The sequence below is a fragment of the Tetrao urogallus genome, assembly GCF_951394365.1.
Source record: "Tetrao urogallus genome assembly, chromosome: 21".
Lineage (NCBI taxonomy): Eukaryota > Metazoa > Chordata > Aves > Galliformes > Phasianidae > Tetrao > Tetrao urogallus.
Window position 1 is genome coordinate 484,371 of NC_136834.1, and position 14,227 is coordinate 498,597.

General features: G+C 47.5%; 2 protein-coding genes across 2 annotated transcripts; one reads left to right on the forward strand and one right to left on the reverse strand.

The window, feature by feature from the left end:
- Positions 1–453: 453 nt before the first annotated feature.
- On the reverse strand, positions 454–11,932 carry ZMYND12 (zinc finger MYND-type containing 12; the record flags this gene model as incomplete). Its single annotated transcript, XM_079545525.1, is given in 11 exon segments — positions 454–573; positions 1,695–1,840; positions 2,754–2,880; positions 3,696–3,818; positions 5,222–5,391; positions 6,031–6,066; positions 6,069–6,158; positions 6,233–6,404; positions 10,896–11,037; positions 11,755–11,839; positions 11,899–11,932. Coding segments are annotated over 11 exon segments (1,245 nt in total).
- PPCS (phosphopantothenoylcysteine synthetase) lies at positions 11,931–13,826 on the forward strand (the record flags this gene model as incomplete). The annotated part of the gene is made up of 3 exons (XM_079545526.1): positions 11,931–12,468; positions 12,757–12,860; positions 13,503–13,826. The coding sequence occupies 3 exons, from the start codon at positions 11,931–11,933 to the stop codon at positions 13,824–13,826; spliced, it is 966 nt and encodes a 321-aa protein (XP_079401652.1).
- Positions 13,827–14,227: the final 401 nt, after the last annotated feature.

Consider the following 14,227-nt stretch of genomic DNA (forward strand, 5'->3'; position numbering starts at 1 on the left):
GGGGAGCAGGTGTCAACCATCCAAGTTAGGAATGTACTGGACACATTCCCCAGGCCTCTCCCATAGCCTTCCACCCTATCTTACTCATCAAAGTGAAAAGAAAATTGAGGAAAACAGTAACAAACTCATTTCAGCTGGTCTTAACTTCGTCAGACAATGTGAGGAGATAAGAGGCTGTTACCCTCATTTACATTAGCAAGTAGGCAACAATTTATGCACTGGTAGTGCCTTTTTTTCCATCCTCACGTTGTGACTCCGTAACAGCCTGCAGAGGTTGACAAGCACGTAACAACACAGCACACACTCAGCTTTCAGGCACTTCCAGATGGAAAGGGACACTTCTAGGGAAGTGACAACAGCAAAAAGGACTTACAGCTTGCAGTGCATTTTCAATGTTTTCAGCCACCTAGTTAAATAACCTAGCCATCACCTGGCTCTGATAGAAAGAGCTCCTTATTTTGTGCAGGAAGCCTGGGAGTCAATCAGCTTTAACAAATAGCCGATGGCTTCTAGAGGCTCTTGCTGGGGTAGTTGTTTCAGCAGGTCAAAGGCTTTCATCCCTATTTCACAAGCCTGGAGTGAAACAGAAAAGACAATGTAATTGTGAAGAATTTGGCTTTTCTCAAAGGGTACTTAAAATACGTGCAGAGACTCATTGAAATGGCTGCGCTGGATGTGATCCAGGCTCCGATTGCTCAGCCACCTGTTTCAGAGGGTGACCTGGACAAGCTGCTTTAGAGGAGAGAGTAAAGCTGCCCACAGATATCATATTTAGGATCCAGTGGTGCAGACAGAAGAGATTACCAACCCCAGCTCCTCCTGCTGGAGAGCATTACCTGCCATCTGACACACCAGTTCATCTGAACACTCTGAAAGCTATTTCAGGAAAAACCAGCTGCACCAACTCCGTTTGAACTAAATCCCTCGTTTTCCTTGGTAGCCCTTCCAGTGACATTCTCACATTTACAAAGCTTTGCTTTTTTTTTTTCTTTTCTATTTTGAATTTCTTCCTTTGTGTCTTCCAAACACTTATTTGAACGACAGCTTTCTCTAACACAACAGAGACCGTTCATAATCTGTATTTCCATCCTTCAAATCACAGGCAGAAGAAACCTGAGATTCTGACTGCATAGCCCAAACAAAGAGGCCTGATTTCCAGACGGTTAAAGCTCAGCACTTTCTCAAAATTAATTGCCTTAAGTGCAGAAAATTGCACGCTGAAGTTTGCAGTTGAAATTTTTAGCCATAAACTCTGAAATACAGCAGCGCAAATTCAAAACTGAATTACAGGGTGGTAATTACAGGGAGTCTTGCTCTTGGAGGGATACATGCAAGGCCTACGTCTTTCTCGCTGCATAACATCCAACCTGATGTCTAAATGTGGCTTGTGAGAGGCACCTACACTGCCAGGATGAAGGACAGTCCTAGAAAACGTGAGTGACTGCGGGATCTGCTGTGGATGATGAGGCAGAGCTCAAAACAGACCCAGTGGGTTTTTTTAGCCCTGACAGCATGCAGAGCATGAGCTGGCTTTGTGCACAGCTACCGAAGCAGCTTTGCCTTGAGTTATCCAGTGCTCCAAGGCAGTCGTGCTCTTAGAGAGGAGCCAGTGAACACAGGCAGCTGGCTTGCGTTCATGCCTTTGTGGAATGGGGCCAACACCTTCCTGCACCCTTTCAACAGGTGAAACTTACCTTTGATAAATCCATGATTAGGTAATAAAGCATTGCAAGAGCATGCAAGACTCTGGCAGTTTCCCCAGGTTGTTGCTTTGGTGCCTTTTCTCTGATATCTAGTACTGCATTCAGGACCTGAATTGCTTCTGCTTGCTGGGCTTCAGCTGCATCAAGAATGAAATAATCTTGTTGGATGTATGTATACAAGATAATATAATCAAAAGTGCCCAATTATCTCTTCTAGACATCAAAGCACTTCTACAACAAGCATCAGTGTGGCATTCCAGCTGCATGCAAATTCCATACCCATTAACAGATATCTTTTCATCCAGTCTGTAATTGTGTTGATTATCCTTTAGTAAGGATGTGAAGTCATAACAGCTGCATGAAAAGAGCAACTTTCATACCCCTGTCACATCTAAAGATGGATTCATGTAGACCTGCCTTGTTTGGTTCCTATTATTTGAGAGAATGCCAGGTAAAGGGATTTGCAGAAGCATTTCTTCTTCTCTGGCAATATTCTTATGAGTGTAGATGGTAGAAGGAAGACAAAGAATGGAATCTAGACTGACTTCACGGAGTGCTGAAGTCATACCATGCACAGTAGCATATTTCCCCATGCTTCATGCACCTTCCCCCAGTGTATTCTCCAGATTAATACATCCAATTATCGACACATGCTGTTTCACTGCGTCCCACTGCTTCAGATGATAGAGCTGGAATTACCTAAGTGAGATGAAATTTCACCTAATTAAATGAAAGGAAAGGAGCTGAGAAACGAGAATGCTGAAGTGGAACTGAATCCTGAAAGGCACCATCTTGTATTGCTGAAGTCAAGGATACTGTGAAAAGGGCAAGGCTGTGTTTCCACTTGAACACACTCATTTCTGAAGTGGCCCCACTTGTTTCATCCAGCACTGCCTGCTGGGCACAGCTATCAGAAACGCCCACGACTCTGATTAAAGTCAGTCTACAGAAAGACGGTGCAAAATCCAACACAGTAAATATGACCACTAAGATGAATGGAATTTTTAAATTCCTGCCTCCCAAACACTCCTGCACAACAGTGCTGCTTACTCATGGTGTCTTCACCGACTTCCACTTCCTTGTCCTCGGTGAACGGAGACTTTTCTGCTCTCGACTTGTGAATTTGCTCCTGTGTTTGGACTGACTTCACAAGAAAGGTGTGCCAGATGTCAGTGACCTACCAGGAAGTGAATGAATTATTTCACCCATGTGAACACGTGGTATTCAGCAACTGGCTGTCCTATAAACAATGCATTCTGCAGTGCACGTCCCTTCCGCAACACCCCCAGCGCCCGCTGCTCAGCGGGCAGGAGCTGCCAAGCTGGATGTTTCACATGCAGACCTGATGGCTCTTCTCCCTCTGGGAGCCTGAGTCGGAAGCTCATTTCTCTACCTGAATATTAATTTTCATCAAACTTGAACAAAACTAACTCAATTGCTAACTCAAAGCAAATTTGGTGGATGCTTGTGAGTGGAGCGGAGGCAAAGCCTCGTTGAATAGTCAGCCTAAACAACTGGAAGTTCATTTTTTCCCCAGTTGTTACGGTCATTAGACAACTGTCACTTCCTTTGTTTGACAAGCTTTTAGCAGTGTCACTTTTCACTGATATTCTGCTCAAATTTTACATGGCTTGTTTGCCTCCCACCGCTGCTCGGCCACTCTTCCTTGGTTATGGAAACTCCCTGGCCTCCTGCTCTGCCTGTGGGAATGTCTTTAGTCTTTGGTATGGGGCTTCGGGTAGTAAAGCTATTTTTTAATGAGGTTTACCTATGAAAACTACAACTTCAATACCTTTTCCAGAATGTATTTGTTCTGGTTCTAACTTGGGGAAATGTTTGGATATGAACATGTTGATTCTGAAACACTGATATGGTTGCCATCACATTAAAGGCAGTCAGAAACAGGGAAACATTGAAAAGCACACAGGGGAAAAAAAAAAAAACAAAAGTTAACTGAGAGATGGAGACCGGATGAGCTTTGGATTTACCAACCTCAGCATACAATGAGCTTGCTATGTCCATTTTGTTCTGGCGAGAAAAAACATTAGCCATGTGGAAATACCCCCCAGAGGCCTCAACAGATTTTAGTCCAAACGTAGAACTGGCGAGGTAAATCTGAAAACAATGTTAAAAGAAAAGAAAAAGCAGGAGTTTAACATTCATACGAACTGAGAAATTTTTCATTATTATGGATTAATAATATTGCAAAATTCTGTCTTTTTCTGGGTAACTACAGCGTTAGTTACACTTGATCGCAGCTGTGAAACGGGGTACCTGCACAGCAGGATTTCATGTGTTATGCACAGGAATGCAACACGCCCAAATGCCCTGCTAGCTGGTGCAGAAGATTCCTTCTCATGGTGTGCTGCCCTGTTGGAGCACAGACAGGTTCCTCACACCTCCTCCTCTCAGTGTGCATCCTGCAGGTCTCCTGTCTTCAAATGAACAACTTGCTGCTGCTTTTCAGAAGTCAGACGTGCCCATGGAGGCTGTTTCCTCCCCAAAGCCCCAGCCAAAGCGAGGGGAAGGTAGTGGGAAGGCAGTGGCACATTCCAGCTATTCTGAGCTGGCATGTGACTCTCAGCAGATCTCAGACACTCAGCCAAAATCCAAGCAGGTCCTGCGCTGCTCTGATGCAGCCCAGAGACTCGCCAGTAGTAAAAAACCTACATTGCTGCTCCTTTTCAGGCACCAGACCAAAGCAACCTAAAAAAACCACAAAAGTGGCATAGCAGGGAATCTCTCCCAGTAGGTTTACAGCAGGTTTACAAACTAAATGAAGCCAGAGTTGTGTGTGTTACGATAGAAAGCCTCTAATCCTCCTCCACCATATGTCATCGCTTACGCCCACAGAAAGCTGTTGTAAAAAGTGACTATCAAATTCAACAGTAGTGGGCATACATCACTCTGCACTGGGTAAATTTAGGCGACGTGGGACATAAATAGGAAGTCACAGAGTTCATCTGCCTTTGGGCTGTTAAATAACAGGCGAAGCATCCCCAGGAACACTGCTGGCAATGACCACTTCACATTTCTCCAACCACTGTCGTGGCTAAAAGGATTGAACTGGGGAAAAAGGTACTGAACCAGATATTTACATAGCTAAGTGAGGCATTCATTAAAGAATGGATGGAAAATTGCCATTGAACAGAAAAGTATTAAGGAAAATGACAGCCAAAATATACAGTCGCTTATCTGTAAACAAAAGGCTGCCACAGCAGTTTGTGGTAGGAATGTCTGTTGATATCAGGATCTTAACAAAGCTGGCAGAAAAAAATTCTAAGCAAATGTAGGACAGATGAGTTATGTATCACTTGAGGATAACCAGAACCGGAAAAACACAGCTTTGGCTAACACATGGATATACAGGTGTCTAAGACTCATGCAGTTCAGATGTTCCTGATGTACTGTCCTGGCTCCTCAGCTCGGTGCCACAACCTGTCTGCTGGGTTCATATTGCTCAGAACAGCTACAGGGGGAAGGAAAACTGAAAGGCTGCTGCACTGTTATTGGCTTACATCATTGGCCAGGTGATACAAAGCCTGATCGAAGTTTCCATCAGCAGCACAGAGAAGCCCCAGACTGCGATGCAATCTATGCTGGAAGGCACCGCTGCAATCTGGAGTTCTGAGGACAATCCACTGAGCTTGGGAGAGATAGTTAGATGCCTGCTGAAAGCTGCCAACACCTGAAATGACATAAGAAATAAGCAGGATACAGAGCACTTTCTGCTTAGAAATGTAGAGGATGTTGCCTGCTATCCCTTTGCAGCAGTTTGACACAAAGACAGTTTGTGGATTCCCCAGTTCTGAGTTAAGCAAGTGCTCAGAATGTAACTCACAAACAGCTACAAGAGAAACCAGAAACTGCATTGCATTCAATGCCTCTGGAACACGTGTTCAAACCAGGTAACATCCAGGCAGAAGCTAACAACTGCTGTATTATCACACTCAAAATACTGATGGGATATTTCTCCTTCTCCTGCCTCCCCATTTTACAACAATCTTTCACATTGCTCAGTTGTGCCAGCAGAGCATTGTGTCTACTCCTGTAACAACAATGGTTTACAATCATTTCTCAGTCATTTATGTGTGCAGCTGAGCCACACAGTCAATGAGAAGAAGCTCTGCTCCAGGCAGAACTCACTTCTGTGAAGGAACAGAGGAGCTCCTCTGATGGGATGGCCTCAAAGGTGTGCTGGCTGGGAATTCAATGCTTTTGTGAGCCATACGAAGCCACAGAGGTGAAGAGATGAACTTCATACCCCTTCTCTTGTGAGAATCAGTTAGAGATGGAGAAAATGCTCCATTTTTCACTGATCTCTCACCATTGATGAGAAATCTTTTTCCCTGGCCAACACAGGAGGTGGCACCTTGAATCTCCCTGGATGCCCTTCAGGCTGGACATAGAACAGACATGGCACAATGACTGCAGAGCTGGCCTTTCCCTGGAATGCTGAGAGGAAACCAGAAACCTGACCCAGGGGAGCTTTTGCCCTTGCCAAAGTTACTGTTCAGACCTGTGCTTACCAATGCAGGCGTCAGCCAAGAGGAGATAGGCAGGTACCAGTTGCACAGAACTTGGGCCATACACTTTGCTGCTGAAACGCAATGCATGCAGAGCTGCAGGTAATGCTTTTTCATGCTTTCCATTGAAAATAAACTTCTGGGCTGTGCTGGATGTAAGATCGATGATGTATTTCTGCCAGGAAAAACAATAGTGGGGCAAGGTGAGCAAAGGATAAGGAGAAAGAATATGCATGGTCTCTTTTCACATTCCAGTCTGCGCTGTTAACAATCACTTTATAATTTTATTTGTGTCTGTAATTAATAGATGGAAATTAAAGCTGTCATATTGGTGCCTGGATTTCATTCCTACTTCTGGTAAGAACAGCTCTGGGCATCCTCGTAGGTCATGTGGTGTCTTGTGAGACAAAGAATCCTTCAGGCCCATGAAAAAGGACTAACAAGGTTGTAGCAATAAAGGCCGTGAAGCACAGAAAACGATCATCACAAGACCATAGAAAAGATCAGACAAAGGGGTTACAGCAGGATTTTGCTGACGATAACGGTGACTCATAGCAGGCAGCAGAGCGTATGGTTTGCCAGGCTGGTGCCAGCATGGCACATCTCCAGCTGCAGGAGACACTGACTGGAAGTAAGGGGAGAGCTCGTGCTGCAGCACACTGCCCCTCAGCCCCGGAGAAGGGCAGCTTCAGCGTACCCGCATGATCCCCGGGGCTTGGCAGCTTCCTCTCACCCTCTGCTGGCCAATTCTGGGCTTTGAAGGGCTGACGGTTTGGATGCAGAATCTGGAAAAATTGGTCAAAATCAGAAAACTCCAATGCACTGCATTATATTCCTGCATCTTGGATGGGGCCCTGGGCAAAGTGATCCAGTAGCTGTAGAGGTCTGTGAGAGAAGGTCAGAAGGGGATGGGCTGTAAGGTCCCTTGGAACCCAAACCATTCCCTGATTCTACCATCTCCATAACCCAAGTTTAGTCTGCTCATCAAGCAGCTTTGTAGGATTTCTGTGTGTCAGAAACCACAGTGTTTGCCACAGGTACAACCATTTCCTGTCCTGTGCTGCTCCTAGCAGCCCACACTGCATTTGGTCTTGTCACCCTTTGCAGTACCTGATCATCAGCTCCAAATGTTTCTGTACTTGAATGCCCGCTCATTGCCAAGGACTATACAGCAACTGCAGATGGTGTGCCCTTACAACATGCCACGGGATGCCAATGAAAAAGAGCCAGGATGCTTACCTATTTCTATTAGCTTTCATCGAGATAGTTGCCAACTCCCAGCACTTCTCTGTTGGCTTTTCGCACAATGCAGAGCAGAGGGAAGGCTGCCTGCAAACAAATCTCATTGCTGGTATGCCTAGCAGGGCTGCATGGCAGGCAGCAAAGCACTCTTCTTTGGCTAGAAGGCACAAACAGGCCTGTGCAGTGAGTGCCTGCAGAAAATAACGTTGTACCTCTTTGCAGGCTGTGCTTTGTTGCCTGATGTTTCCCAGTTGCAGCAGAGCAGAGGGTAGAAAAAGCAAATTTCAGTGCTGTTAGAGGCCAGGTTATGGTTTTAGCATTTTACTGATCTCGAAGTGCTCAGAAAGGCAGATAAAAGTGAAGGAACAGCTCAGGGGCAAGGAACCACAAGGACAGTGTGCAAGTGCATACCGGAGATCCTGGCTGAGATAAAGGGAAATGCTTTCTAGATAAATGAGAGCTTCACCAAATGCATCCCAGAGTGAGCTGCAGCAGCAAGGACATCCAGGAGCATGGAAGCACAACCATCATCCCCCTCTCCTGCACCTGTGCTATCAGCACATAAAGCAGGAGAAAGGGCTGGAGACAACAGAAGCCCTGCAGCACGGAATATTTGAGACAGTGCAGTTGCAAGCCTTGGAGGCATCATTAGCTTTGGCCCTGCACCATTTTGCTCATAGCGCTCTTTTCACGTGTGCAGCAATTACAGAAATTTCTCTGAAGATGCTCCCATGAGTTTTTCCCTGGTTGGGGTTTGAGGAGGCAGAGGAGCACAGCTCGGCTGCAGGAGGGAGCAGGGGTTGGGCAAACACCCGAGCTCTGTGTCACATCCGTTCCCACACTAGCAGGCACCCGCCACGACGGCACGCTTAGGTAAAAATACACTTTAAAGAGGAAGAAGGGCCTTCAGTCAGTTTGAAAGGAGTTAAAGCCTGCATCAGCAGGGCTGGCACTGATGCTGGAGGATGGCTGTAGCTGGCCAAGGTGCAGATTTTTTCCCATCCCCAGAGGCTGTGGTAAGCTGACATCACGCTTGGTGCAGGCAGTGAGGCTATTCCACAAACAGAAACTTGGAATTTTTTCAGTTTGCAGGTATTGTCTGCAGGCACCCCCACGGCTATGTTGACAAAAGCAGATTTCTATCAACAAAGTTTTGGAGCACATCTGAGGTATGAAACTCATAACCTCCTGGCTCCCAGCTTAACACACCTTCCCTTAGGCCAAAGGGCATTCCAGTGTGCACAAGCTTTCCTGTGTCCTGACAGAGGCTTCAGTTCCATGTTTTCCAAACAAGCACAGCACAAGAATTCGTGAAATGCAATAGAAAAGTTCAGAAAATAATAAACCCACGTGCAAGGGCTTTTCTCTGTGAAGAGACTGCATCGCTTTTCCCTGAGCATCAAAGACCTTTCAAGCATTTTTGTTTGCCCTCTGAATGGGAAAACAAAGATGGGGCTCTGAATAATCCCACCCTCTCCACACTGCCCTTCCGATGCTCGTCAGCCAGTCTAGGCCAGTTTCCCTGCACCTCACTGCACACAAAAGCAGACTTCACTGGTGGACTAGGAGCTGCAGTCCTGCTGTGTAAGAAAGCAAGTAACAAACAAAACGGTTCTGCTTTTTCACCCTTTTCTTAAGGGAGAAGAAAGACAACGTGCCCTTCCATATAACACTCTGAGCATCTGCTTCGTTTCAGCAGTTTGCAGTATATACTGAGGTCAAAGAACAAATGCAAGGTGTTGTTAAAAATCTTCCGGTGTTAAAAAGTCTTCCTTTAGAAAAACAGTGGGAATCTGCTCTCTGTAGCCTTTCCTATGAGGTCAATCCAAGCCTGGGCTCAAGCTGCAGTTCTGCAGTCACTGTGTGCTAACCTAGGTGTGCACTGCAATCAAGAGCAGTGGCTGCTCCTTTGCCTACTTCTCTACCAGTTTTATGTTCCTGGTGCACTCCGTAGAACGCTATAAAAACAAATGATCAGCGTCCAGCTGAAGCACTGCGTTGATTCTGCAGTCATGAGCTGTGCTGTAATGCATACAGCATAGTTTTAGTTGCTACCAAATCAATAATGTAGTAACAGATGCTTTTGACAATGTTTGATTTGTAGGTAAAGTGTTTTGGAATAGCTTTAAGCTGTAAATAAGCACGAGAGCTGCCACCACTCTGCATTATTCTTGACACTGTGTGTGGAAATACTCCTGACATACAATTGGGCAACTTAAGGGCTTGCAGTAACATGAGCAAAGCCCGTTTTTCCTATATTTAGGATGTCTTTCCCACTCCCAGACTCCTTGTACATGTTTAGATAATGAGCCACAGCCTTCACCTCACCTCTACCACCCTCTTGGCTTTGACAATATACTGTCACATTTTTTCTGCTCTTTGATCAACAATCTTGTTTGTGATTTTCCATCAGGTGACATTTTCAAAACAAACTTGGGTGTCGGTGCCTAAGTGCCACAAATCTGAAAGGAATCTGTTGCCTAAAGCCTCTCACAAGCTTTCACCACGCACAACTTCTGTCCATGCAGGTTCCTTCTCTTTTAGGCTTTTTCCTTCTGGTCACAAGAAAGGTAATGACTTCAGCAATGAGCCAAAGTACTAACACCTGACCCAGAAACAATCTTAAAAACAATACAGGATGTAAAGCACTGAAGATTAATGATCCTCCCAGTGGCACCGTTTGTTTGTTACCATTTCACTTTCAGTTGTTCTGTTGTCCTGCTATCCTGCGATTAGGAGTTTTGCAACGATAGGAGGATGATTTATTTTTATGGGAAAGATCGTTCTAAGTAACAGAGGTATTTGGGTGGGTTATTTTCTTTTATCAACGCCGTGGAAAGGCAGATCCTGCATCCCATAAACAAACACAAAAAAAACCAACCCACAACAGTTCTTCTCTGACTGGAAAGGAGCTGCACATCTGCACCTCCGAGGAGGCCAAAAAGCAGAGATAAAAAAACCACACTTAGTGGGAAAGAGCATTTAAAGTTACGGAGGTAAACAAGGGGAAGGGTTTTATTTCTTTGCTCTCTGCTGAAGGGGAATCCCTCTCATCAGTGAGGGATGAGGACAGTCGTAAGAACCAGAACTCAGCTGGATCCCAATGGACTTACTGCTGATTGCCATTGCAAGGTAGGAGATGCAGGACTGCTGCTGTCGGGCCAGCAAAGATAAGGAAGCTCAAGTTTTGGAGGAAGGGCTGCCAGAAGGCAAGAGGCTTTTAGAGTTGGAGAGAGAACATTCCTGCTCCTTTTATTGGGAAGTTTTAGTTGCAGAGTCTTTAATACTTTTTTTTTTTTTAAACAAAGTACTGATTAACAAACTACATGCCCTCTCAACACAACGCACATCAAAATACAGAAAGAGATCTAATCAAATTTCACTGGCAGCACTTTGAAGTGGTATTCCTCCTTCTTGTACATACCTGCCTCTTCACCAGCTGTTCCACTCCGTGTTTTCTTTCTTCTTCAGAAGTGAGAGAAGGGAGGGATGTGCGGACTGGAATCAGCAGCTGGCATATTTTCTCATGGATACTAACCCAGTCGGCTTTCTGATGACCTACATCACTAACAAAATAAAGAATTATATTTTTGTTTACTTTGAAACAAGGTGAAGAAAGATTATTGCTTGTTGTTTCTTCTGGACTTTCACCACAAGATTTACTCACAACAGCCGCCGCTCCGTAACTTCTTAGAACTGCTGAATCATTCTGGTTGGAAAAGACCTCCAAGGCCATCACTCCAACCATTAACCCATCAACCACGGCCCTAAGTGTCACATCTCCACGTCTTCTGAGCACTTCCAGGGATGGTGACTCCACCACATCCTTGGGCAGCCTGTCCTAAAGCTCCACAACCTTTTTGGTGACAGAATTTTTTCTGATGTCTGACCTAAACCCCCCCTGAGAGCAACTCCAGGCCGCTTCCCTGTCCTGCCGTTGTTTGGAGGAGCCTGACCCCAGCTCACTGCAGCCTCCTGTGAGGCATCCGTGGGAGCGGTGAGGCTGATGCTCATCCTGGCGTCAGAGGGACACACACAGCTGGCGGGATGTCAGCAAACTCGCTTGGCCCGCAGGCGGTGCCGCTATGCCGTGCGTTAAGGCCTCCACTCACAGAGCCTCCCACGCCACTCGGCTCCAGCGAACGCCTCGCTTTCGGCACCAGGGCGAAAAGCCCACCGAAGCCAACCCAACCCCGAGCCCGACTCGTGACACCGGTGACATCTGTCCTTAACTGTGGCCGCACCGAGAGCTCCGGGGGGCACGGACAGCCGGAGGCCCTCACCAGTAATACGTGAGGCGGCAGCGGGAACACCGCAGCCGCGCCGCCGCCCCGCACAACTCGCAGCGGCCAGACCGCTCCAGCGTCCCTCAGCGCGGTAGCCGCGTTGCCGTGGCGACGGGGAGGCGCTTCCGGCGTGAGCAGTGCTTCCGGCGGAAGTAGAAGAGGGCAGCACCGTCATGGCGGCGGAGGCACTTCCGGCGGAAGTAGACGGAGGTTGGGCGGGCATGGCGGCGGCGAAGGAGGAAGCCGCGGCAGCGGCGGCGGCGGAGGAGCGCGTGCGGGTCTGGGCGGCGGCTCAGGTGGCGAGCGGGCGGCGCGTGGCGCTGGTGACGTCGGGCGGCACACAGGTGCCGTTGGAGACGCGGGCCGTGCGCTTCCTGGAGAACTTCAGCAGCGGGCGACGCGGCGCGGTGTCGGCGGAGCGCTTGGTGAGCGCCGGGTACGGCGTTTGCTTCCTGCACCGCGCGCGCTCCGCCTTCCCCTGGGCCCGCGTTCTGCCGCCGCCCGGCCCCGCGCTGCTCGACGCCCTCTGCCTCACCCCGGGGCCGCCCCCCGGCGTGGCCGCCGACCCCGCCGCCCTGCCCGCCCTGCTGCCCGCCCTCCGCGCCTACCGGCAGGCAGCCGACGCGGGTGCGCTGCTGTCGCTCGAGTTCACCAGTCTGAACGAGTACCTGGCGCTGCTCCGCGCCACCGCCCGCGCCCTGGCGCCATTCGGTAAGAGCGGAGCTGGAAGGGGAGTGGGGGGATGGAGGGGACGAAAGGGATCTGCTGTGTGGGACCCCTGTGCTATGGGGAAAGGAGACCCCTGCGCTGAGGGGCTGGGCTCACCTCACTGATCATCTCTGCGCTGTTCTGAGCCCCTCTCAGAAGCGTGTGTGAGGGGCTGCAGCTCTGGCATCACATCACCATGTGTTGGCAGCGCAGCCTGCCGCAGAACAGCGGTGCAGAAGGGCCTGGCTGCTCTGTGCAGGCTGCCAGCAGTGATGGTTGTGTCTCTCGCAGGCTCTGGTGTCATGTTTTACCTGGCAGCTGCAGTGTCTGATTTCTACATCCCTGCCTCAGAGATGTCTGAGCACAAGATCCAGTCCTCAGAGGGAGCTCTGCAGGTGAGGTGCACCTGGGCAAGGCTCCTGCCCTTGCCCCACTGTCCTGTCATGGATGTAGCAGCAGGGGACTGGCAGTGAGATCTGGGAAAGGTCGCAGAGCAGCGGTTCATTAATCAGAAACATACATTTTCAAAATTAATTCCTTAGCACAGGAAAAATAAGATCCTACCTGATTCCCAGCGGCACACCCAGATGCAAAGAAGTTGGAGAGTAAAAAGGCAGTTACTCCTTTTCCCCATGCTTTGGCATATGCATCTTTCACGTGCTTTAAAGAGATGATAGAAGGGTTATGATTTGATAACGTGCTTAGATTTTCGAGAGCTGAAAACGCTGCATTTTGCAGTTTGTGTTCTTATCTTCCTTTGCTGATGTTTACAGTAGCAAAATGGACTTTAGTACTTAAATAGAAACAAGCTCATGCAGTTACTGCAGGCCTGCTTCATAGTTTAAAAACATCCTGGTTATTGTTAGCAGTAGATAGGTATTTGAATTCAGTTTTGCAGTACATGCTGTTAATGAAATCTGACAAAACAGTGTCTTGAAAATCCTTCCAGTGTAAAACCCACATGAAGTGAAGGTGGAATTTCCGTACTCCCCTTGTTTCAGTGACTTTTTTTTTCCTATTGTCTTTTCCCACTGTAGATTACGATGAAGATGGTGCCAAAAATGCTGTCTCCTCTCGTCAAAGAATGGGCTCCGGAGGCTTTTGTTATTTCCTTTAAATTGGAAACAGATCCCTTGATCTTGATCGATAAATCACGCCAGGCTCTGGAGAAATACCGTCACCAGGTGGTGGTAGCAAATATCCTGGAGTCACGAAGAACCTCTGTTATTATTGTAACCAAAGACTCACAGACTCCATTATCTCTTTCTGAGGAGGAAATAGCGCAAGGCATGGAAATAGAAGAAAAAATAGTGAGTTATCTTCAGGGCCAACATACCTTATTTATGGAAAAGAAAATCTGATGAGCAGCTGTGGATGAAGCAGATGAAGTTGTACTAGAGAGAGCAGAATTGGAGCAACTCTTTGTCCCACGTGAATAGAATAATAATCAGAGCAACCCTACGGAGGAAGCTGCCGTCCAAAACTCTGCACTTTTCTACTGCTTGGTAATAGTTGCTATAGCTTGCTTTAAAAAAAAAACAGAACAGTAAAGTGCACTGAAGTGAAAGCATTCCAAAGGATGGTATTTGTTCTAGTCTGTAAAGAAGGAAAGGTTATGTTGTATTTCTGTCCCATGCCCTGGGAGAGGGAGAAATGGTACATATAAAATGTTTTCTCGAATCTGCTTCTTCAAGTTTCTTTCTGGATGGAAGGAACAGAGCTTTGTGGTGCTCGGCCACGGGCTGGAGTGAAAGCGCAGCAC